The 27,176-nt window shown below is 44.2% G+C and overlaps 1 protein-coding gene across 1 annotated transcript in view; it reads right to left on the reverse strand.

The window, feature by feature from the left end:
* Nucleotides 1-27,176, reverse strand: part of ankfn1b (ankyrin repeat and fibronectin type III domain containing 1b) — a 116,014-nt gene that overhangs the window by 86,780 nt on the left and 2,058 nt on the right. The window contains exons 2-3 of the mRNA XM_069691521.1: nt 19,814-19,995; nt 14,577-14,806 (exon numbers count right to left, since the gene is read on the reverse strand). Coding sequence (XP_069547622.1) covers nt 14,577-14,806; nt 19,814-19,995 — 412 coding nt within the window. The remainder of the gene's footprint in view (nt 1-14,576; nt 14,807-19,813; nt 19,996-27,176) is intronic.

A 27,176-nucleotide genomic window follows, 5' to 3' on the forward strand; every position in this document is an offset into this window, starting at 1 on the left:
AGAGGATGCTTTCAAAAAAAAAAATTGCATTTACTGTTTGTTTGTAGGATGGCCTGTCAGATGAAACACTTGGTCTTTTTTTTTTTTTTTTTTTTTTCCAATCCCTCTTCTCTCCTCCTAACCTGCATCTTTTCATGATAGACATCATATTTCACTTATGGAGCATTTGCACTCTGGCATCTCATTAGAGGAGATATTTATTCGAGATCATTGCAATTGTCCAGTTTGTCTTGTAACCAGGAGGGGTCAGTAATGCAAAGTTTCTGCAGAGGCTCAATGTCAGTGTGTGTGTGTGTGTGTGTGTGTGTGTGTGTGTGTGTGTGTGTGTGTGTGTGTGTGTGTGTGTGTGTGTGTGTGTGTGTGTGTGTGTGTGTGTGTGTGTGTGTGTGTGTGTGTGTGTGTGTGTTCTTAAGAGAGAGTGAGAGTGAGAGGGTGTTTCAGTGAGAGAAAGAGAAAACTTCTCTGGTTTGTGGATACAAGTACACAAGAGACTTTGGTTTTTCTAGAGTGTGTGTGTGTGTGTGTGTGTGTGTGTGTGTGTGTGTGTGTGTGTGTGTGTGTGTGTGTGTGTGTGTGTGTGTGTGTGTGTGTGTGTGTGTGTGTGTGTGTGTGTGTGTGTGTGTGTGTGTGTGTGAGAGAGTGCGTAAGTGCCTGACCGTCTGCATATAAGTGTGTCCGATACTCTGTCACTTCACTAGCTCTGCTCTTAACCCATACAATGATAAAAAATTAACATGACAGATAAACATTAAAATACTGAAAATAAATCAAATGTTTTGGCCACACAGAACCAAAGGTGCAGCTTTTTGTAACATTTTGTATTGTATTATGTGTTATTGTGCCTGTCAAAACTTGATTAAAATTATACTTTATGTTAAGCATAGCTCGAAGCAGCTAATCAATGAACTGATCCTTTTAAGCTATTTGAAAAAAATGTATCTCAAGTGACGCTTAAAAAAGAAAGACACTTCAAAAATGACAGTGTGATGATATATTGTCTTTACAAAATGAAAAAAAAAAGACATCTATTCCCAAAAATCAACTGTTTCGATAACCATAACATTCTTTTTTATTTAATCAAAATATTTCAAGCTCTATTAAAAACAACTAGTTATCTCTATTTTCCACTCATTCTTTATGCTACAACTGAGAGACAATCTGCCCACATGTAACAATTTCCAAGGAAGCATGTGTTCCCAGGGATCTGCATATCAGTGTTCGCCTTCTTTCTCTCAATCACAGACACACGATAAAAACACACACACACACACAAAGTATGATGGGACCTGAGCCAACATCTGTCTTTGATATTATTTAACTAACCGCTTATTGTGGGAGCCCACCAGCACCACGGATGGCGTCTAGCGCTGTGTGTGTGTGTGTGTTAATCTACGAGTGCGCTCCGACGTCCGTTCAGACACTTTGGCAAGCCGCCGTTGTGTTGTTACATCGTTCAAGAGTTGAGCCGTATTGCGTGTGCGTGTGCGTGCGCGCGTGTGCGTGTGCGTTTGTTCAGTATGTGTGTCCGCATTTCTGAGAATGTGACTGCATACCAGTGCGCAATGTGTGTTTCCACAGACATGTGAGAACAGTGTGAGTGTGTGCGGTGGCTATCCCCCTCCACAGTGAAAGCCACAGCCTCAAACCACATCAGAGGCTGTGTGGGAGACAGAATGACAAGGCCAGGAACCAGCCAGCGTCTGCCTGCAGCCACACACACACACACACACACACACACACACACACACACACACACACACACACACACACACACACACACACACACACACACACGCATTTATCACGCTTACCCATCTACTTATTGACACATACTGTTCCTGACGCTCTCTCTCTCTCCCTCTGACACACACACTCACGTTTTAACACCACCCGTCATTACACCACAAGTCCTGTCCAGTGGTCACCATCTAGGCCAAGGATGCAGTGTGCAGTAGAGGCAGATGTTTGTGTTTGCATACTTTCTCACAGACAGACATTGACGGAGCAGAGAGCAAAATAGGCTTTTTCTGCTGTGGATTTGTTTTACCATTTTGACGTGGTGCAGCTGTCACTCATCGGTGTGTGGGATGAACCAAAATATTTGAATTATATCCACCTCACTGGGTACAGAAATAAAAGGCACACAAGCAATAAATAGGCTGACAAAAGCTCTGAAAACTGACACGTACGCAGGCCCAGATATCCGTATTCCTTCGTGCACGTATGCGTGTCGTACGCAGAACAAAGTATGCGGCCGTACTTCTCAGAGAAAACTCAAACAAAGACGTTTCCGCAGATGAGCGATGCGGTATGATGAGTGCTCGCCTTCTTACGAACACAAACACGCTGCTATTGCCAGCCAGAGGCCATTCATGCAATTTCTCACGCTGACACAAGCGCACACACACAGACAAAGACACAGCGCAAGCGTAGGTCATCCATGGGTGAGTGAAAGCTAGAAGCGGTGTTTTTCCTTGCGGTGGACACACATCAATTTCAAGGAAATTGCTCGCCCCATTATTGGAAAGTGTTACCGGAATGTCAATTAAGGGGGAAGTTTTTAACCTCTCACCACACAAATAAACAGTGCACCCCGCTCCCCCCTTATTAAAGGCGGTGTCAGCGCAGACAGAGAGTCTGGACGGGGTAGAGGGGAGGGAAGGAGGGATGAAGGGAGGCAGGGATGGAGGAAGGGAGGCCCGGGGAAAGGGGGGGGGGGGAGAAGAGGAGACAAGAGATTTGGTGCTCTCAAAAGAAATGCTTTTGGCCCCGCTTTTGTGCCGGAGGGCCCTAGACCCTGAGAACCGTTTAAAACCTGGGTTCTGGCCCTGGCTCAGGCCCACTTAAGGTTAACCTCAACAGGCGGGGATCTGTTTGACAGCTGGTTGGATCCTGAAGGTGCAACTGCAGCAGACCGATTAAGGGCAGGTCAGAGGAGGGAGGAGTGAGGAGAGGGGGGGAGGGGGCCACACAGCGATAGAGGTGGAAGGGAGAGCGGGAGGAGAGGAAGGATGGAAGGGTCGGTGGCGAAGAGAAGACGTGACGTAGAGTGGTGTGGGAGTACGTACGACGGGTGTAGCGGAGGGCGACGGAGGTGAGGAGTGTGATTTAAATTAGGGAGGTAGAACGTTTATCTGGGATGGAGCATGCAACGCGGCGATGGAGACGGTGGGGAGAGGAGGTGAGGGGGTCGTTTGTTTTGTGCAGGATTACTTTGGAAATACAGTGGCTACAGTGCAAATAAACATTGTGGGGAAAGGAGGAAGACAGACAAAATGCAAACAAACATGAACACAGAAAGAGCTGACCTTAAAAAAAAAAAAAAAAACTTTCCAGCGAGTCAGATAATATGAAGACAGAAACAGGAATATTAGAGTATGAAGGTTACTTATAGTAACATGAGTTCTGTGAAAACAGACAAAGCTCTCTAATGAGCCGTTTGGCATCGACCATCCTCTTTTGAGGATCCTCTGTGAACAATTCAGTGTACAGCTGCGGAAGCACCGTGCATATATGTACTAGGTTCACAAGAACTTTGTGTTTTAGATCGTTAGAGGGACAAATAAGCGCGTAGCTTATTTACGTAACACAAACCCAGAATGGCCTTATGTCCCGTCCAGGTTACACTGCCACACCTGACCGTCAGGGAGCACCTAAACAGCCCCAAAAACAGCCCAGCGAAATATATCCTCAAGATCCACGGCGTGTGAATTGGGCACCGACCGAGATTTGAGAACGATCTAGAACTATTCAACGGATCAAAGGGCGAGGCAAAGACCCGAGGAACTTCAAACAGGTACAGTATCTATCCTCTGCTGATGCTTCACTGAACAGAGCCTCCAAAGCTGGGTGGAGTGTGCTCAGACGGCTCCAGGGGGTCTAAGTCTGCAAGCTCACAGGCATGTGAAATGCCTTCACATAGCCAGTGTGTGGGCCTCTGTTTGGAAAAGGGCTTGCCAAAGAGCCCCATCACCATAACAGACGAACAGCTGCTGAGAGGCTGCGTGTTCCATATAGCTCGCTGGAACACACGCTCGACACAAACGATGCGACTTCGCCTCTCGGTCCGGATAGAAAAGGCATTGAAGAAAAGGGCATTAGTGTAGCACCATTACAGCAATAAAACACATGGTAGCTTGTGTTCACTCCCTGTAGACACCGGCAGTGCTGGAATAAGGCTACACGGTACGATGCTGTAATATGAGGACAACTTTCCCCAAAATTTTAAGAGGAACATTTCCAAATTCTGTCGCCTCACACTGAGCATGAAACACTTGAGGAAAGAACGATCTGACACCAGGAAGGTGAGATCGAGTGCTACTTTCCCTGCACCCACGTCTTTATCACCTGACAGCAACTGCAGAGTCAGCTGCCTGCCATAGAGGTAAAGCCTCAGGCGTAAAGTTGCGCATCATTGAGCGCGTCTCGGTCCCACTGCTCAGAGTAGACTGCAGGAAAAGCCCTGTAGTCATGGCAATTGGAGGATGAGGATCGAGGAAAGAAACAGGCACATCCAGGATGGCCAAGTGCGTACTTGCAAAATTCAGTGCCTGCCTCTGCAGCGGAGAGGGGTCAAGCCTGCACAGCCAGTAAAGGGGTGAAGCCAGGGTAAATAGAACAAGAGAATTCAGTAAGTACAGCGTGTAATTCTACTGCCCCAAATATGTCCTGTGGTGAAGACGTCTGATTTCTGAGGAGAAGCAGTCGACACGCAGAGTTTAAGTGGACACGTGGGACAAAGGAGGAGAAAACAGAAGAGGAAAGAGAAAGAAAAGAGAGGAGAAGAGATTATTATACATCATCATTAGTGAACTACTGAGTCCACATTAATCCTTTGCGAGAGCTCCCAAGCCCCGACTGCAAGGAGAGAAGACGTGAAGAGTAGAAGGAAGAGAGAGCGTGATGGAGAGAAGAGCAACAGTTAATGAAAACCATTTTCACTGGTTACCATCAGCAACCAAAGTGGCTGCAGGAAACATTCCCATGCCATTCTTAAGTCTGTTTTTGGTGTGTGTGTGTGTGTGTGTGTGTGTGTGTGTGTGTGTGTGTGTGTGTGTGTGTGTGTGTGTGTGTGTGTGTGTGTGTGTGTGTGTGTGTGTGTGTGTGTGTGTGTGTGTGTGTGCGCACGTGTGTCAAAGAGAGGCCTGACTAAACAAGCACATTCAAATGAGCGGCATTTCTGTTTTCTTCTGTTTAAATAACCCGATCGTGGGTTTGGGCCAAACTCCTCCTATCCAGTAAAGTCTTCCAGAAACACAGAGACAGAAGAGGGAGCGAGTTGGAGAGTTGGAGAGTTGGATACGGTGGATAAATGATGATAAATGATGTGTGCTGATGGGTATTCGAGCGAGTGCATGTGAGCGTGTACGAAAAGCCAAATGTGACCAACCTAACCATAAATGCACCGTCTCTTGGAGTTTTACACTTCTCGGACTTTAAATCTGATCTCCAATCAGCATTCCCCACTGCCTTTGGTGTCTTAAATTAACTCGAGCCACAGATGCAGTTAATGAAAAATGATGTGTTGAAATCCGTTTACATCCAGAGACACTCCACAAAATCCCCTTTCAGCACGGTTGCCTTTGTTTGTTTACGCACATTCATCATTTTTACAGCATTATTAATCCATTTTACGTGTGCATTTACAGGGGAGGGTGACAGGAAAGATGGAGCTTGAGAGAGAGAGGCTGCCATGCAAACAAAAAGCTTCAGAGCCAAACGGTCACTTGAGCGCTGTGTGGGTCTCGGCCTGCTGAGCCACCAGCTCACAGCACTGACTGTCAAACCCGGGGTTCGGCGCAGGAATGCTGAGCAAACAAAAACACCACTGTTTTATTTTCACAAAGTCGCCGAGGGCCTGGCTACTGCCCGCTGCTTGTGCACTCTAATAAAAGTCTCCGCAGATAATGAACGTTCGTCGGCCGTCCGCTGCCAAACCTTGGCTCCGGTGGCAGTTATGACTGTCCGCTGTGGTGTCTGTGTGTTAGTCATCTCAGGATGAATGAGTCACGGCACAGAGAAACCTCAAGCACCACCCAGGTACCAGTTCAGTCACACACACACACACACACACACACACACACACACACACACACACACACACACACACACACACACACACACACACACACACACACACACACACACACACACACACACACACACACACACACACACACAGGCAGAGCGCAGCAGTGAGATGGGAGAGGTGAGGGGATTGAGAGGCAGGACTTGTATTGTGTGGCGTTATGCTGCCACCATGTGGTCAGTAGAGGAATGACAATAGATGGCGTAGAATAAACCAAACGGAGGAGAGTATCAAGGAGGTAGGTGTTAAATATGAATGAAACGTGTGGCAGAGTTGTATGGAGCCCACACAGAGCCACATGACAGATGATGGACTGCTTGATTAGTGAGCCTCTAGACTGATTATTTACGTACGCACATTCCCCTGGTGCACTCGTGCGGGTGATTTCACATATTTCGACTGATTAGAGCTATTCCGTTGCCATGTGCGCCCTCCGATTTGTTTGTCTTGCGCCTGTTACAGCAGGACAACTCCTAGGTTTAGCATTTTTCTTCAAAAATGTATATTTCTACTTGGTGAAATAATATAGTTCCTAAGATAACGTCAAATCGAGCAGATGATGTGTCACCCCGAAAGATTATAAAACACCTCAGTAGGTTTTCGGTGACAGGCAGCTCTGTGCGTTCGTTGATACACAGTGAATAGGAGCAGCTGGAACGCAAATCTAATTCCAGGAAAAATTCCTGGTCCTGAAAGATAAAATAGACTACACAAAGAGCACACAAGGGTGGAATATAAATGCAGGTGCTCACATAGAAGGTGAGACTGCGTTTTCTGTCTGGCTCTTACTTTTTCACCAAGCACTTCATCAGCGCTGACAAGAGCCCGTTGTTTTCGACCCTTCTTTCATTCCTGGTTGATTTTTCATCCAGAGATTATCTGTTGACCGGTGGGCCAGCTGAGTCTAGATTTGTGAACTAAATCAGCGCTCCACAATGTCAGAAATAAGAAAAGTACAGCTGCTGAATATGAGTAAAATTACTGTTTTACGAGCAAACACGTGAATCTAATTTGTATACGCAACAGGAGCTCAATCAATGGTGGAAATATGATAAATGTACTAATCAATAATTCAGATTCAAGCTTGTCAAATAGGATTGGTTGTAGCTGCTATAGGTGACCAAGACGGCACAGTGGCAAGTCAACAGAGATACATATACTGTATACAGCACTTTGTTAAGCACATTTAAGCACATTTACTGTGCTCAGTGACCAAAGGACTATTTAATGCCAAAGCAGCTATTGTTCCATTTCCCATTATATTTATGGAGAATGAGAAAGATGCTGCAGTGACAGACCGACAGATGCAGGAGGTAAATAAAAACAATAGAGATGAGAGCACAATAAGAAAAGACAGCTTGGAGGAGCTCCCACCACCATTCCTTCCCCTGACCCCACACGGGCCAAGCTATCAAACTAATTACCTCAGTAATTACTGCGCTAATGCTGCGACGGCCTCGAGGCTGCACTCTTCCGTGCTGCTTCGATTGAGGCCACTGGAAGTCAGTCAGCCAGAGGGAATAGAGCAGCTCTCAGACTGCTGCCAGAGTGCTTTGCAACATCTGTCACCCCTGGCCTTTCAGCCGATGTGTCCAAGTGTGTGCTTGTTGATATGTTGGAGCTGTATACTGTACACAAAAAAAAAATTAGTGCTCAACTGGACCTCCAACCTGGAGGCTCTCAGCTGACATTATACAGGGTTGTCACTCTGAACAACCGATTCACCTTTTAATGATTGTAATCAGAGAATCAAGTCGCTGTGCACACCGAGGACCTCCGCTACAGCATCCAAAAGCATCCCTGAACCAACACAAGTACACACAACACCCCCCCCCCATCTCTGCCCTGCTGGTTACGATCCTTCACTCATGAGCTGTGTCTCAAATCACATACTTCCTGCAGTACATTCACATATTAATACTCTTACATGTTAGTACTCTTAATTGTGAAGAACGTGAATTTTTAACGTGTAGTGTTTCCTCAGATCGCACACTGCACACGCAGAGAATAACGGCAACATTAGAATGCATCACCCGTCAACATATCTGCCGGCTTTCAACATTTTACCTAGAAATGGATGTTTATTTCGTGCGGCCTGTTTAACACACAAAATAAACATACTTGATGGCTTCTGTCTAACAGCAGTATAGCGCTACTTAGTGAAAAATAAACATTTCTTTGTATATTGATGTGTTCTGCAACTGCTGAAGTTTCCTCAGACGCCACAGTTCGACAATACTTCGGGTCCGTGGTCTCTTTCCTCTTCCGCCCTCTGGCCAGCGCAGCGGCAGTTTTTTGTGTTGCAACCAAATGATTTAGAGTTCTGTTATGTTGTTTCTGATGTTGGTTTAGGAATAGAGGGAAGACACCAGATCCTACGACACTTTGTGGCTTTCCTTCTTTTTGTTCATATTTCATTTTAAGTTTTTTGTTTGCTGTGGATGTTGGCGATGGGGCTTTGTTTTTCTTTAATTTCATAAAAATTGAGAATGGTTTGCTGAAACTACTTGACTCTTTTGGTTATGCTTGACCTATTTGCTAGAGAGCCTTTTTGGGGTCCTAACACTCGTATACAAGCATGAAAGTGTCACAGTTCAGGACGTGGAAGGAACAAAATGCACAACCAAGGCTGATTGTGAAGTAACAGTGAACTTACAAAACAATTGGTGTAATTACAAAAAAAAACGGGCAGGTGACCAGAATACCAGGGAGTCTAAAGTCCAAGCAGGATACAAGCTGACAAACTGCTTGATAATAACAAAATAATAACAAAGAAGTCCAGGGAAACGAAAGCTTAGCTCCGAGCTACTAAGAACTACGGTGAAGGCTTTATGATCCAGCAGACTAGTAGTGTCAGACTGGGAGTAGATATATTAAGGTAAGTGGGCGTGGAGAGAGATGAAGACTGGGGACCTCCGGTGGGTGGAGGGAGTGACACAGGGAATAACTGAGACAGAAAGAACAAAATAGTGACAAAAAAATTGTGTTCAAAGTGTTTCAGATCACAAACAATAATTTAGTAACTGAGTGCTTCAACGTCACTTATCACCTTTTGTTTGAGAGGCAGGCAGCCCTCCTGTTAAAGCCCCATTATCTAGTAGAATACATGTTTTGATATTAATATTGAATGAAATGACCTCCTATAATCTGGAAATTGTTACTGAATAAATGAAAACCCCTGTCTGCAAGTTTGTCTGTGCTGGTCAGCTCCCATATAAAACTGTACACATCCATTTCCCCCTGATAAGATCTTTAATGCTGTATATCTGTGCTGCATCCGAACAGAGCAAAACCAATTTAAATGGGTGGATGGTGAAGATAGTTCAATATCTAGCGGTTGCAGACACAGAACTGATTTTGCAGACCGGAATCAAAAGTAAATATTAAACCTACAGTCTGATTAAAAGCAGGAAAACGATTGCCAAACAGATGCCTAGTTTTACTGTGTCCGTTTTGCGTGAGTGAAGATTATATAAGGGTTGTTGCAATCCGTTTTGGCTTTTGTTGTTTCGTTTTTTTTGTCTAATTTCTGCCCCCTATTGGATGAAAGTCACATCTTAATTTTCTCTGTATTACACGTCATAGACTGTTTTAAAAAAAAAATCATATCATTTCCTTCACTTCAGGTTCGATTCCCAACTTCAATTTAGCACTAAAACGCACAAAATATTAACGTAATGCTTCATGCACACTTTTTTTTTAAACCTTATTTGTCTATCTACTTATGTTGTAGGTCATCTCAACACAGTTTGTTACGTTAAAGCAAATCATCCAGTGTGATCCGCTTTGAGGTTTACATGCCAGCTGAGGATACGCATCAGATGGCGACTTAGCAAAGAAAACAAATGGAAAGCTTCACAATTCAGTGAAAAAAAAAAAGCGCACTGCATCCAAAAAGAGGTTTTTGTCTGTAGCATACAAAACCGGTTGGAAGAGATGTGGAGTCAAACAACTTGACGGCTGTCAGGCACAAAGCCCTTTTCAAACTGTAAAGATGCTCCTCTTCTGCTTTCTAATTCTCAAAGATGACAAAGGACGGTCGTTCTTCACAAGCATACGATGTGTTCTGTACTCATAGATTTGAGACTCATTGGTATTTTGTGCGCTGATGGTCTGGCGCAGTAGATAGTAGCTGTTCACAGATGAGGCGGTAAGACGGACCTCAGAATTGACAGCGCTGTATCAATTCTAAGCTATTCATTAAAGCCTCGCCAGCGCCCTTTAAAAAAATCTGATATCCGTATTTATGCAAGATGTTCTCTGGCTATTTTTCATGTGTGGTTAGTGTGTGTTTATGAATGATTATGTGTGAGCACACTCTGTGCCTACGTAAATGGTTCCAAATGGAGACGGGGCCCAACCGCAGGGAACAGTGACATGTTTCTTAAACCAATCCAGACAACCCAGAGCATTTTGACCAAAGTAACACGCTGAATATAATTTGCCTTATTGAAAAATATAGGCACCACTGAGTTTCCTGCCAGTACTGCAGATGAGATCCTGGGCGTGTGTGAGTATATATCCACGTACATGATTTGTTTGAAATTTGTCTTGCTGTGTTTCCTGTCGGTTTCCTGCGAATCAAGAAATTGTGGAAAACAATGATTTGCATTCGCTGTTTGAAGAGCAAATTGACTCACCTTGTTTCATTTGATAACAAAACTATGAGTCATCAGAGGATGTGTCAAACTAAAGTGCTGCAAATGAGCACAAACAAAGCATGATGTAGTTACAGCCATTCAATCAACAGAAATGATACGGTCTGAACTTTGATGACTCAGCTTCGTAGCTGCTGCTGCTGCTGCTGTCAGGCTTTGAGTGCATCAGACACATTTGTACAGAAATAAAACACACGCAGATGCACACGTACAAATTTCCATTGTATCTGCATCATGTTAAGACATTAAATTATATTTGAATGAGTGTATTTTGACTGTTGAAGCAGACTGATAACGTCACCTAAAAGGCTCAGTTAGTGCATGGCTACGATCAAGACTTTTTCAAAACGGATTCTTCCTTCAAGTATAATTTGTCGTCATCCCACGATGCCTCCAGGAGCATCAAGGTGACTTCAGATCGGATGTCAACCCAATGCTGCAGACCAGTGTGAGGAATGAGATGCAACATGGATTTATGGCCAGAGATGTAATCGCGAGACCGTCTGAGGCGGTGTCTGCTGACAGCATTGTTTACAGTGTCACAACAGCAAACAGCACTGGCTCAATACGCCTAATATTACAGACATCCATCCATACCGCATACTGTATGTGCACACATGGCAGGTGCTGTAGACACAAAGGCAAACACTATCCAGCAACTCTAACACAGCTGGGCAGACCACCGTCAGCTTGGAAAAGATTGAAGACAGCTTAATGAAGTAGTAGAATACAGGGCATTGATGCCATTTTAACCTAAGATGGAAGACTGAAACAACTTTATTGTGCAGCTGAAGTGGAGAGGTGTGACCTTGAAGGCAGGAGCCATGTGGCACTCGCAGAGTTTGTTAGTTAAAAGGGAAAATCGCTGCCGACGCGCTGATACTGTTTCAGTAGATAATTACCTTTCACCGTAATGCACCGTTTGGCAGCCGTACAGACACAGAGATAAGCTCTCCTCCTCCCGTCCTCTCCCTTTCTCTCTCTAGTTTAACACACACACAGAATCCCCTTCACACTTTTTCACGAAATCTGCACTTTCTTTACTAAGATTATAATCTAAATAATACATAGTACTTGCCAACAAACAATGACATTTAAACTCACAAACTGGGACATATTTGCACTCTCTTTCAAACAGAACCTGGTCTCAGCAATGCAATATAATTCACTTTCAATCGTTGTGCTGGTTTGTGGTCAAAATAATCTGTATATCACACAGTCCTACAACTCAGAATGGGCTGCTCCAATCTGCTGCCCTGATATTAAGGCATTGTTGCTCCGCTGTATGTTGTTTGCGTGAGCCAGGAGGCTAAGCTGCACTTGTTTTTCCTCAATGTAATTTTAATGAAGCAAGCCGCATAAAAGATGTTGAGCAACAATGCGTTCCTCTAAATGTATGCTCCTTACATTTTCTAGCAAACCGTGCCAACACTGCTGACTGGATTTTTGTACAGAGGAAAGAAAAGAGGTGGAAAAGGCCGAGAGCAAGAGACCCGGAGAAAACAGGCAGCATCATTTTGGAGGACATGAAACCCCCCCCCCCCCACACACACACACCCCGCTGAGAAAAGAATACATTCCTTTTGACTTTCTCCCGAGACATTCTCTTATAGCTGGAGATAAATTGAGAGAAATACATAGGGTGCCGTTAAGGAGAAGAAAAGTGTTCAACACTGCTCCCTTACATAACATGTCTCTCTGATGGCCTGTTAATATGCTTTTTTTTTTTTTTTTTTTCTGTCTGTTTTCCATCTCGCTGGCAGAATTGCAATCCCTGTGGAGCTGCACCAAAAAAATAAAAGCTTGAATAAAAGCATCCACCAAATGTATTATATTGCGTAAGCCCAACCATTGGATGGGATGCTATATTTTCACATTACAAGAGGCAGGATGCATAAATAAAAGTCTGCCTCTAATGTTTTGTGCCATTACAAGACAAGATTGAATGAGCTCTCACCCCAAAGCACATGCGGCAGGTCATCAGGTCCAGAGCTGTTGCCATTTCAACAGTGAAGTGAGGTAAGAGTTTATATAATGAACTTCCGGCTGAGGTCTGACTTTAGTAAATGATTGTACCCACGAAACGCTCCAACTGCAACTATCAGGTCTGGTTCATGGGCCCGTGTTCAAGGGCATGATGAAGAAAAAGGTTAAAAAAAATAAATAAAAGTCCATTCTCTCCCTGACATGTAAAGTCTTTCTCCTTTCTTCTCCAGAGGGTCAACTACTAGCATCTGTAGACTAGATTTAAAAAAAAAAAAAATATCAACAAAAAAAGTCACTCCCACTATTAGCAAGACAACTCATCAGTGTAGGATCTTCTTTCCAGCCACCTTTTGGACAGCAGCCGTCCACATCCAGCAGTATACGATAGAAAACACACACACACACACACACACACACACACACACACACACACACACACACACACACACACACACACACACACACACACACACACACACACACACACACACACACACACACAGCTTAAATTCTCCCACCGGTCTATCCCCTACCTGTACTAGTGTCCTGTTGCACCTGTGACTCTGAAGAGTCAATTACAAAGCTGGGGCTGGTAATGAGGTCTCCGATTACCTCATCGAATGACCAATGGACATTATGGAGGTCTTCAATCTTTAATGCACTTTCAACAAACCTGCTGTCCACGTGTGGAAGCCCAACAAATCCAATGTAACAAACAGTTTGCCCACTGAAACAAACTACAGTTAGAAGATAGTTTTAATCGGCAAGTAAGATCATTATATTTTCCCAGTTAGATAAAATGAAAGAGTTCAGGACCCAACAGTTTTAGAAACTGGAAACTAGCCAGCAGCTTTGGATTTCCAAAGTTGACAGCTTGATTGATGGTATTTTGCCTCAACTATAAAACTGGAGTGACAACAGTCCTGTATACTCTGTGTTTCAGTGAAATTAATTTGAGCATTTTTGTATGTACAGTTGCACAAATATCTTTATTTCTCTCTTTCTCTCTTGCGCATGTACTCCCACACATAGCCCAAACTAAATTTTAAAGTCGCTAAGCTTAAGAAATTGGGCAAAATAACCTTCAAACAAAAACGATAAACATAATAAATTTAAGCTCATAGGCTACATGAAATATATGTAGGAAAATATAATAAAATGGGTAGAATGAAGGATCAAATATGAATCTGGATGATGAACTGTGGGCCAAAAATAAATATTTATGTTTAGTGAAATTACATTTACTTAACAGCACTATGCTCTACATTGCTGTACATAACTCACATAATGTACTTTCTAGCTGCAGATAATTTAAGGTTCGTAGTCATTACTGTTACGAATTTACAGAACTTAAGAATACGAAGAATAAGCACGTTGTGGGCCAAAACAAAGAAGGTTCCCCAAAATCGGGCAGCTCTGGTTTAAACGTTTCTTGAGTGCTGTATTTTAGTTTTAAATCCTGCTGTTCTTCCATGTGAATAGTCACCTTTTTAATTTCTCTCCATCCCTATTCCCCCGAGGAGGAGAGGGAGGATTTATCTGGTAATGTCGAAGGGTCATCGAGCGTCCACAGAGCTGCAAGTAGGGCAGACAAAGGCCAGTGCAAATTGCTTAAATGAATTAAAGATAAGAGGGAAAGAGAGTGTGAGTGAAGCTGTCTTCATTGAAGAGCTGCTGCGAATATTCGCGTGATGGCACAGTCACAGAAAGGGAGGGAACCTAATCCACGCGCTACCGAACAACCACATGTAGTGTAGCAGCCTCTTCAAAATCAATCCTCCATAGAACACGGATTTTTCTTTCAGACAAAGCCGAACAAACCAGAAGTAAGCGGTCAAACTTACAAACTTCCTCTTCAGCTTTCCCTTGGTGCCTCGGCCCGGCTTGCCCTCGGCGGCGGTCCCCGAGCCGTAGTCGGAGCCCATGTCCAGGTGGTCGTCGGCCGACACGCTCTTGCGGAGGTAGGCAGCTCGCGCCTGGAAGTGGGAGAAGGGCGACTGGGAGCGAAGGCGGGCCTCGGTGCAGCCGGTGTCACCGTCACCCTCCATGTCATCCTCCAAACGCCACAGCTCCCCTAAAAGAAGGAGAGATCGAGGGGGAGGGGGAAGGGGGACATCAAAGACAAATAATGACATCAGTCAATAAGGAAATGAGAAGAAGAAATAAAAAGGGAAATAAACGGGAGTAGATATATGCGAGCAAGACAGATTGGACAGTGCAATTATTGGAAACTCACTCCACAAATTGTGGTCTGTCATCCGGTGATTGTTTCCGTGAAATATTTCCAGAATGTAATTAGGCTTCCTTTAAAGGTGAAATGCTTTACAACCACAACATTAATCTCAGCCTGCCTCCTTCACAACTTCATTATGATTTCGTACGAAGGACAGAAATGGTCGGCCCATGTAAAATGAAGAGGAAAGAGCCGATTTCCAGCGAGGGTGGTGTTTTTCTCCCGCTCCGACACGTTGCCCGAGCTTTCGCGTTCACACAGCAGAGATGAATGACAGCTGTCAAGAGTGTGGCTCAGCTGCGCTAATCGCAGTCGACTCCCACCGCTCTACATTTGATGTTCGTAAAGACGTCTTGTCAGTGTCCAACGCCTGACTAACAGCACTCACAAAACGCTCACTGGCCTTTCAGGCACTTCCAGAACCGTCCGTCTGCTCGCTGAGCTACATCAATTATGTCCATCCAGACATTAACACACACACACACACACAAAAAAACAAGTTAAAGGCTCAATCAGTACTTTATTAGGCGTAAAAGATCGAAGCACGTTCACTCGGTGTTTCTCCTGATACTTCATCATTAAAACCTGTAGTGCCTGACTTTTACATGTGAGTGAATGTTCGTTACATTTAAGCCTTTACCGAATGAGTTGGACATGGTGTATTTCACACTATTCAGAGTTTTAAAATCTGGTGTCTGGTGAGACATTGCAGCGATGGCCGGATGAATGCGAACTGAGCATGCTGTATGGGCAGATTGTACGCACCAGGGACTTGCGTCAGCAGAGCCAGCTGACTTCTTGTTTTGTCCTATGTTAACAAAGACTGAATGGGGATAAAAAAAATAATTCAACCATGCGGCTCTTCAAGACTTTCCAAACGTCACTGGACCAAATAGATGAAATTCTGACAGTAAAACGAGTCATTTCACTGGAATTGTGACGTTCCAAAGACTTTATCCACCGTTTTATAGCCACAACGGTAGTGGCCGAGACGGCCACAGCACGGCCTGTCACGTAAGCACGTGCCAACAGTGGTTTTGCAATTACTCTCACTGACAGAAGGGGGAGACAAAAGTTCCTCAATGCAGATCGAAGTAGGTTTCTGGATGGCTTAGGTGCTGTGGGGGTGGCAGCAGTTGTTTGACTAAAAACTATTCATTTTTGTATAGTTTTGGACTATTTTCATTACAACATCATTTCAAAATGCATCGTGTGCCAGGAAAATAATAATGACCAAACACTGGTAAAACAAAGCTTATGGTAAAGCTATAGTGCTGTTAACCCTTGTGTTATAATGGTAGGGAAAACCTCGACACTGACTTCAGAAAATATACTGTATGTACTTTGTTTACATTTAGCGTTCAGATTTGTATTTGCATTCAGCTTTTGATATCTTACATTGAGCAATTTCTTTAAAAAAAAAAAAAAAAATGCGAATGCTCTTTTAGGTTTACATTTTATCAAACCTCGTTTGACAGCCTCCCACAACCTTTGAGGCTGGACTGCAACAGCGGGGCCAACACTATAAAACGTCTGTCACTGACTGAATGATAGAGTTACACCGTTGCTTGGCCGCATGAAGCGGCTTCCTGTATCCATTTCAGATTAAAAGCTCTCTAGCGTTTATTACACGGTCCAGAGATACACCTGGCTTTGAACACAGTCTACGATGCTAAACTGTGCTATCACTGCAAAGTATTAAAGACACATAGAGGCATAATAAACATAATAAAGAGTACGATATTATGGATTTAGACTTTGTTGTTGTGTAATGTGAGTACTTGTATTCCAAGATAATTATTTTGAGACTGACAACAGGCTATTTATTTATTTGCGGTTGGATTATATAACGGAGTAATCGTAGAGTAGCAACTAAAAAGGATTGCTCATTTTAGACAAGCTGTCGAGCCAGCAAAACATTTTCTTGGCTTGACCGACAGGTTTCTGAAATTACTGTCCAGCATTGAAACAAATTCCTATTAAGCGTGACAATTACCGAACATTAACAGTCATGATTAAAAGATTTCAACAGCGGGTCATTTACTAGTGAAAGCTTTCGTGTGAGCTCATGAAGGATCTTCAGAGTGTGAAATATTGCATTATCAGTTCCACAGCAGACAAAACACAGCTGGCTTCGAAAGATGAGCCAAATTACACCGCAACAAAATGACGGGGGAGTTCCTCGCAAAGTGAGCTCTGAGGTTCGCTTGTCTGTAATACGGGATGTTGCTTCAAATCCGTGAATGAAGTGTCGCTGGTCGTCTCACCACCACTGGAGATAGAGAGAGAGAGAGAGAGAGAGAGAGAGAGGCCGAGGGAGTGAGGCACCATCATGGTCGATGACAGTGGTCGCTAGGCAACAAGGAGACACGTGAGACCGAGCTGTCTCTCAATTTGATATTTGCAACAGATCAGCAGCCGGGTGAGGGAAAACAGGCGGAGAGACAGACATGCCATCAGACTCAGATAGTTAGTCACGATGTAAAAGGACATAAAATGAAATGGAAGCACTTGAGCTAAATCAAACAGACAATACCGTTAAGTCCAGACGTATAGTAACAGGAGAGATTTATTGGATTCGAGCAGTGAGGGCTGGGGCTGACTCGATGCTCCTCTGCCAAAGTGGCTATATTGATAAGATAACATTCCTATAGTTCAAACAAGAGGCATAATGGGACAGAAAGGTAGAGGGAGTCAGTGAGAGGAAAGGAGAGAGGAAGCTTTATTATTCTTTCGTGTTTCCTTTTTTCCACTTTAAATCATTAACTTTAGTCACTGAAAGCTGTTTTGGTGTTTGATGTTAATCAGGGAAGGGACCAAAGAAGTAGTACAAATTTAATCTAAACAGAAGGCAAATCTGCCCGAGTATTTTTGGCACATGGGCCTTAAGGCAAAACAACGCTGAAAACCGTCAGAGCTGTTTGCCCCTGAAGACAAAGTAACTTCCACTTGCTCTCAGCTGTCTGGATGGTCGAGTTTTATCTGATTATATGCAGTTTATTTATGGTTAAAATGTATTGTGGGGCTGCGTGTTTGCTCTTGGGTTTACACAAAAATTTAAGTTCCGAGCTTGCACCTGACCCGCGCGCCCCTTCTGCATTATACACATCTTATCTAACAAAAGGAAAAGCCAGGTTCGATTCAAATTTGTACCAGGACTGACAAAAAAACAGGACTCAAAAAAAAAAAAAAAAGAGAGGCTGCGGCCAGAGAGAGAAAGCAATCAAGAAACAGGGCAAAAATTAGCTCCTGCTACGTCAGCATCTTATCCCTATTTAGCCCTCTCGCCAACACTGTAAAAAATATGCGGCTCTGAAGTTGTCTGCACTATTGAATGAAAAAAGAACCCAAATATTTGAATATGACTTTTTTTTTTTTTTTTTAGTCGTTTTATTATATTGCGTTGAGTTTATTTCAAAGTTATTACCTCCTTTGTTGCTGCCCGTCTCTCTGTGAATCTCGCGGGACTTTTTACCTCGTGAGGAAGACTTTTCTTTATTCCCATGAGGTCTTTCTCTCTCTCTCTGTGGATTCCACGCTGAGGACAGACTGCAGTCTCAGGAAGCGGGAGGGCTCCTGCGCACGTTTCTCTTGCATTAAACATCACGAGTAGGGATGACGACGGCATTTTCTCCTCGTGCCGAGACTCGAATGGTACGAAATCGCATCTATTTGGTGGTGGATGGGGAGCTTTTGCGTTTGTCAGTCGGTAGCGACAGACCGCCTCCCTGTTGACTGTGTGCGTCTGTCGGCGCCTGTGAACAAGGAGACGGGTGGAAGGATGTCTAACCTGAGGGCATGTCCTGCGCCGACGGGCTGTGAGCTCTGATGTGATGGCTTGTTGACGGTGGGAGGGAAGATTTCTTGACAAAATGACCCGCTGTGGAAAAGCGTCAGAGCTGCGAGAAGCCGAACCGACTGACGTTTAACTATCCACTTCGAAAATGATGAATGCTTGAGGAAATCGGTCCCTTTTGAAACTGTTTAAAGACGAGCGCGCGCAGAGGTTTCACGTCAGAAATATGCTTCAAATTTCAGTTTTGATCTGAATAAGTAGACATTAAATGTATGTGTTAAATTCCCTCATTCAGTTCAAGTTTACGTCAATTATTTCTCTTCAACCTTCTGTTTTGGATGTCTGGAGTCTCGAAAGAAGAGCTCCTTTTGATCAATATAAATCAAAGTCTCACTGCAGGGTTTCCTTTTACATGAAATCTCAGAAATGATTTCATCCTTAAAAAGGCCTCATTTGTCCTTCAGATGAAAGTTACCTCTGACAGCGGGCTACAGCTTCAGGATTCTCCATGTCAGTTTTCCCAAAAGGAGAGAAGAAAACGGGAGGATATATGATTCTTTAACATGCTGCTGTTGACACAGCAGCTCGGTCAGATGACACTAATATCAAAGCAAATCAAAGCAGAAGTGGAAGTTTTAAAGGAACAAGAAACGGTTGACATATCTCAGAAGGGTTTTCTTTCAGCTCCTTTGCCCTTTACACTCTCTGTGTCACCGACACGAGACGCTTCCCTCATAACCGGCTGTTTGGCTTGATAGTAAAGTTCAAGACGCCTGACACGATATGGGATTAGAGGTCAGTCGCTGCAATTTCAGGATAAAAGAGAATGTTTCTTTTAAGCCGCAACACTATCATTATATACTGAAGGGGATTTTGAAGGTTTTGGGAGATTTTTCACAAGCTCTGTCAGAACTGGATTTATGAACTGAATAAGCAAACGAAGGGGGTGAATGAATCACTCGGATACAATCAATTCTGCAAAGTCGCCTGATGTTGTTTCCCCGTGCTGAGGAACGCCGCCGGTTTAAATGCAGCTTCGGTTTTGCCCCTACCTGCGGGTGGCAGAGTGCAGGCCTTGGACGGGCTGGTGGCAGTGGGAGGATTCTTCAGGCGTGGCGGACTCCCTCCAATCAGATCAGAGTGGTGGACCCTGGAGACCGTTGGAGACTGGGGGATGCTCGGGAGCGTACGGGACTTGGCCAGCAGGGGTCTCTGCAGCTTCCTTTCCAGTGACCTGGGTTGGACAGCAGAAATAGTCGAGAACATGAAGCGTGATATTTTTGAACATCAGAATCCCCCGTTTACGATTTTGTTATTCGGGTGAAGTGAGTCGTGGAGGGCAGTCGCATTGAAAGGTCCCGTGTTTTATTAACAGTGACCATATCCACACAAAGATATTTTTGTGGTGACCAAAAACCATGTCGGTAAAGTTTTACATCTCCTCTCGTAAGCTTCACTGTGGAGCTCTACCAACGACAGGCTGCAGCGCCAGTTCTGAACATTAGACTTTAGTCTTTAGTTTTCATGCAATTCACTTTTGCGTAAACGTGGCAAACGCGCTTTAAAATGGAATTGTGTATGCACAGCCGAGGTGTACAAAATTGGCACCAGATGGCATTTTTCGGAACTAGAGAGTATTGAAGCAGTTCCATCGGCGCCATAAAAGCGTCACAAGTTTGGTACCCAGTCTTCGAATGACCGCTCTGTTTTTCATTCCACGTAAAATGTCGGATAGTGCGCCGCGCTGAAGGCGGCCGTGTGACGCGAGCCTGAGTTTGTGACATCGCGCATTTTCAGAGAGTCTAAACGGCACAGTTGCTGACGCACGCTTTCCTGCATGGATTGAGCAATTTCACACTTTCAACGTAATCACGTAGCACAGACCTGCTTCATAATCAGAAAAGAAATGGAAAATGCGGGACATGTAAAAATGTCAGTGGGATTGAAAAAAAATAAATAAATAAAAATGTTACTTACAAAACTGAACCCAGTGTTCATGCAAATAGTTATTTTAGTGAGAAAATAATACCTGTTCAGCTACAATATCGCTGTCCGACGCAATGCCGGCGCGTATGCACAAAAACGCACTTGGGCACAAACTGATGCGCGCATTCGTCTTGCCGTTAATGAGAAACAAGAGCACCGTTACTGATCGACAGTGAAATGACTTCTGCCTCGGCATGATCAAGCCGAAGGTATTTTCGGAGCACTCGGGATTATAGATTAAGCAGCTGATACTGTACATTCTCCAGAGCGATGCGGATCAATAGCCTCAATCACAACATCAGCTGAACAATTGGTGACAAGCTCATCTCATCTCATGTTATTTGCAGAGATGATTGTTTTCACATCATCTCAGACACACCGCTCCGTTATAGTGACGTATCCTGTCACTACGCCTTATTGTTTCTTTAAGCGAAAGAAAACGTACAACGCGAACCTTTTTAAACAAGTGACCGACACAACAGGCTTTTTCTCAATTCCTAGATTGCCAATATTACAGCACAACAGACTCGATTAATATTACATGACACCCGGCCTAGAATATTGTCTCGTGCATAATAGAGCAAAGACAAGACGTGGGGGGAAAAAAAAAACACAAAACCCTGAAGCCGCTTGCAGTAAATCTCTCTCCCGCTCGGATCAGCCCGATGCGATCGGATTCAACGAAGCGCTGCCAACGTTTCAGACATCAGACGTGCCCGGTAGAATCGGAAGCCGTCTGACCTCCCGGACTCTTGCGTGACAAGTTTTGGAGTGCAGGAAACCGTGAACCCGCGGGTGCAAATCAGCTGAGGACACGCCAGCCGAGCTCCGCCGGGCTGATGCGTCTCCACATTTTCAAAGATTGAAAATGGAGATTTATTCTAAGAGGTAAATGCAGAGGACCGATATAATGACATGTGATTTGTTGCCCGATTTGGGTTTTGGAAGGTGGAACAAAAACATCGCACGCAGATAAGGGCAGTCTGGTCACAACAGAATTCATTTCATAGGAAGGACAGTATCATTGCACGAGCGCTATGAGCTCAACCGCGTGTGCGTGTCTGTATGCTGTCTACGTTCATTTTCCAGTCTTCTCTCTCTTTGTGGGTTAATCGAGTTTTTATTTCGCACACAACACGCGTTCCCTCTCGCTCCTTCACGGTTCGTCACCCTAACGGCCACCTGCATCCTCTGAAACCTGGGATAGTTTGATATTTAAAAAAAAAAAATCAAATACGCCGTATTAAGCTGGAGCTGGAGTTGGCTTCGTTTCAGCGTAAAGGCTGGAAGCGGGGAGAACCTACGTAGACCGTTTTTTTTGTCTTAAAAGAATAACATGTGCCTGCTAACACCCGGGGCGGGTCATGATTTTGAATAGTCATTTAAGAATACTTTTTTTTAATTTTTTTTAAATGTAATAGTTCATGCGACCATTGTCTTGACTTGTTTTGCCTTATTTTTAACGGTGCCCGGTGGCGACGCATCGCTGCGGCAAGAAGATGGCGGTAAGGCGCCTGAAAGTTGTTTTGCCAACATTTTATAACAGTGAACGACACGAGGAGAGGAGGAGGAACGCGTCGCCGCCAGTCAATTGAGAGCGAAGCGTTGACGGTTGATCCACAGCTCAACAATCAAAGGCTTTTTGGTCGTTGGATGAAATGTGTTTTTTTGCTTTTGTTTTTTAGACGTGACGGGCAAGTTTCCCATCAGCTTTGTCGAAGGCAAGCGTTTTTTGGAAAGAAGTTCGACGGCATATGTTGAGTGAATGAGACTCTCTCTTTCTGTCTCCATGCGGCGGCGGCGGCGGCGGCGGAGTGCTTTCGGAAAGAATTCGAACAGTTCTTTGCGAATATCGAATAGTATTTTTGCTTAAGGAAGGAAAGAACCGCGTTTCCTTTCGATTGAACTTTTAGAATAAATGACGTCTAATTTGATCCTCGACTGCATTAGAAAGCCACGCTTGCCTCGCACATGCGTGTCATAAATGCCTCCTACGTGGCGCAGCAGCGGCCGGCGCACTGCTAACCGCGGCGATACAAACTCACGAATCAGCCGGCGAGAATATTTAATCAAACGTCTTCAATCGCCAGTCAATCACAGCCTTTCATTGATGCGCAGGATCATATATCGAATCCCTCAGGCGCTCGACTTTCCAGGAGAAGATTATTCATCATTAATTCATCCACGAGAAAATCCAAACGCTGCGGCATCATTCAGCTCTGCATGCACTAAACAGTGAGGAGGCTTCTGAGTACCGGCGTGTTTTCGCAAATTTTCTTTTTATCTTTGCATTTTGGGAGACAAGTGCTCTTGAGTAAAAGTGTGCCGTGTTCGAGTGAAACACTTGAGCTCTCTTTTAACTCCCTTCGATGTCTGGCTCCGGATGTATTTGCAGGCCCGGGGCCATTTCACACTGGGGAGCGATCAGGTAATCCAACAGACGGGTCGAAGTCAGCACATCCGCAGGGCTGAGAAGTACAGCAAAGACATCTGCCCACTGTCAGCTGGTAAATTACGAGCTCGTAGAGAAGGTGGGGGAGGAGGAGGGGGGAGGGGGGAGGAAGGGGGGAATTTGTGAATATCTGACCTAAGGTGAGAGGATCACTTAAGAGTATGAATCAAAGCGGAGACGACCGAGGATGGTCTGATGGTGAATAATGTTGACTACATAAGTGTAGGCGGAGCACGCACACACACACACACACACACACACACACACACACACACACACAGAAACACATACACAGAAACACACACACAGAAAAACACACAGAAACACACACACAGAAACACACAGAAACACACTCTGATACTAATGGAATCTGGCAGGTCTCTCACTCTTCAGCAATCCACACTGACTTGCATGAAAAAGTATTATTTGCCTGAAGCGCGCACGCACGCACGCACACGCACACACACACACACACACACACACACACACACACACACACACACACACACACACACAGAAACTCTTTGCAGCCAACATACTGTAAGATGAAATAACTCAGGGTTTCCACCGGTAAACACAAGTGTACACATAAAACTACACAAACACAGTTGTTGGCCTCCCACCAGCACGTCATGATGATGGCACACCAACAGCCGGCCCAGGCCACTCTGACAATTTGGGCAGCAGTCATCCAACAGACCCGTTGCTAAGCGACTCAAAATGAGGAGAGGAGAGGAAAGGAAAGGAAAGGAAAGGAAAGGAAACGAGAGGAAACGAGAGAAGAGGAGAATAAGGATGCTTATTTTTGCTTCCAAGCAGTAATCTCTATCTCCACAAAAACAATGTCTTGCCCTGAGTTGTTAGCACCGAGTGGACCGCGTGTTTTCTGTTTCCAAATGTGTTATCTGTTGTGCTGCAGTCAAGGGAAGCAGCCCACTGTCTTTGTCAGCGTGTTACTGACAGGCAGGAGGAAGACAAAGCAGACGGTTTGCAGGACGACGGTGCGACAGCCGTGTGTGGAAAAACGGCGTGTGAACACGAGATCACGTTTATTTTTGAGATAGCCCGCATGCCAGCAAAAACCACAAACACTTTCTGCAGATGCTTTAAAACGTTTTTTTTTTTTTTTTTTTTAAATGATTTATTTTTCTTTCTGTGTTTGACTGACATCGCAGAGAACTGTGAAGAGTTTGCCAAAGCTTCTGTTCTCTCGGTGTAGCTGCAGGCTAAAATACGCTTCGCTTCCGCAAGAACGCATTTTAGTGCAACACGTGCACGGCCACTTGTTGGTACAAGAGGTGGAAGATCGCACCCCTATGATTAAATCATATTAATGTTTAACAAAGGCTGAAACAATTCAGACGAGTAAGCTCTGTATCTTTTTATTTATTTTTTTCCTTTTCTGAATCAAATCTTAAAGGTTCTCCTACTGGTTCTGTGGCGCAAACGAATGTCCCACTCATTAATGTAATTAACTAATAAATTCAGCTCCTCTGAAGCAGACGTGTCCAAAGTCCGGCCCCGTGGGCCAATCACGGCGCAGGATCAGATTTTATAAGGCCCGCAGCTTCCGTCTTAAAATGGATTATTTATGGCCCGCCAGCACTGTCAAACAAAAGATTACTTTCTGAGTGATCGTGTGTAAACGACCAGAGGAAGTTTCTCGTGTTTTGAACTTCAATGTTAACAGACATTTCATTACCCATAATAAGTCATGTCTGAAATGAACCTGAGGTAAAGATATTTATCAGCTTCATGGAAGTTTGAGATATTCCAGACAGCTTGTTTTGTTTTTTGTTTTTTTTTATGTTATCTGACTCTCTAGATGTGAAAGAAAGGCAGAATTATTTTTGGGAGATTTGTCTCGCCTGGATGGTTTACATTTGGTTACATTTCCATTCGAAGAAATGACCATTACAAATAAAATTGTTACAGAACAGTGTATTTGTAGGCAACTTTTATGGTTCAAAAAGTGTCAGGAGGGGGCCGTTGGCATTTTTCACATGATCAAATCTGGCCCTCTTTCAAAAACGTTTGGACACACCGGCTCTAAAGGCCGTTAAACAGCTCATGGTTATTCATTCATAAACCAAACTTGCTGCTACTGAGCCATTCATTCAAAATATTTTTCAGTAATAATGTGTTGTCGGTGTGTTTCAGTGCTTAGATGTGTGTTGTAGTTGTGAAGCGCTCCATCGCCATGCTTCTTTTTCTTGTTTTTACTGTTCTCCTCTCTCTCTCTCTCTCTCTCTCTCTCTCTCTCTCTCTCTCTCTCTCTCTCTCTCTCTCTCTCCCTCTCTCTTTCTCTCTCTCCGAGCTTCTATTCTCCAGATCATTTCAAATCCCTCCCTCACTATTCTCCCACTCTCTACCCTCTCTGAGACATCGCCTACTTCGCTCAGGGAATTACAAGACATTGTAATCTCCAGATAAAACTGATATGTGATTGCAGCATTTCTGTATCTCAGTGCTGAGTATACAGGAGACGACTTTTCGGGGGGTGGGGAGGGGTTTGAGGAGGGGGGAGGAGAGAAGTGGGATTGACTTTACCGGCCAATATGGATAGATTCATTTCTGCATTAACCTTTGAGTCATTCAGTATATTAGTCGAGGAGCCAATAAACTAAATAAATTGAGTGAAGCAGCTCTGAGCAGTTTAAGTAAAGGCCACTCGGTGCCGGCTTGCAGACTTCCCTTTGCATTAAAGCAGGGTGGATATCAACGTGTTCAATACTCACTGTTCCCCTATGTCACTCATCATTCATTCTGGACGGACCGTCCTGTCACGATTCATCACGGCTTTGTCCGATTAAGGTCAGAGCTAAAGACTGCTGGTAATTTGAAGGTGGTCTGCGTAAGCCAGGAATTTGAATGCCAAATTAGTACAAATAAAAGAAGAAATGCTGCTTTTAAACAGTAAAACAACCAAACCAGAGAGAATTGTGTTGTTTTATTGGAACCAATATAACCGGGAGTAATATGGCCTCAAGTTAAAGGGATACATATCTACAGATCAGGTGGAGCTGTGGTGATTAGTTGATTGATCCATAAATATAAATATCTTCCGGCTCCTTTATTCCTCCCCTCACAGAAAAGTCACCTGAATTTCACAAGTGTAAAAGGTCATGTAATCACATGTGACCACACATCAGACAACAGTTTCCTATCTTTTCGCTGTAAAGGTCCATGATAATGGGGACAAATAAGACATGATTAGGCTGCACTTTGGGCTTCGGGAAACAGTGGTAAATATATTTCACCATTTTCTGACATTTTAAAGACCAGACAGCGAATTGGTTAATCAATTAAAAAAAAATGTAATGACCGATTAATTGATAATGAAAATAATCGTTATTCGTAGCCCTAAAATCTGAAAAGGGAGAGAGCTTTCGGGTAGTGGCGGTGGCGGGCGTAACGCACAGGGTGAGCTGTAGATGATGCTGACATGTCGGACGCGGTTGGACATGAACTGACAGCAGTCCTTCCTGTCACTGTCTTTCTCCGCACCATCCACGCACACGCGCATCACGATAAAAAACAAAATCTGTAACACCGTAACTGGTGACTCTTTCTTTCCGCTCCTATTCAATAAAACAACGAAAGAGAACGGAGCTCGGCTCCGCCGGCCTCGCGTTAACAAACGTACGTGCAGCAACTCTGATAGCTTCAAACCCCTTCGGCTTCAGTCAAGAGAACTGAACTGAGAGAACGGCCATGAGAGAGGTGCGGCGCCGATTGGAAACAGGAGGATGAAAGAAACCAATCAAGGGAGGCTGAAAGTTAGAGAGAGGAAAGTCGGAAGCGTGTGTGTGTGTGTGTGTGTGTGTGTGTGTGTGTGTGTGTGTGTGTGTGTGTGTGTGTGTGTGTGTGTGGTGGGCAATGAGTGACTGGCGAGGACGAGACAGATGATGGATTTGTAATCGCGGGGAACCAGAGTATTTTTTTTTAATATGCATACATACCAGATGTCCGCCCAC

The sequence above is a fragment of the Brachyistius frenatus genome, unplaced genomic scaffold (assembly GCF_029030835.1).
Source record: "Brachyistius frenatus isolate BFR_SWC_R1_liver_20210118 unplaced genomic scaffold, ASM2903083v1 Contig_11, whole genome shotgun sequence".
NCBI lineage: Eukaryota > Metazoa > Chordata > Actinopteri > Embiotocidae > Brachyistius > Brachyistius frenatus.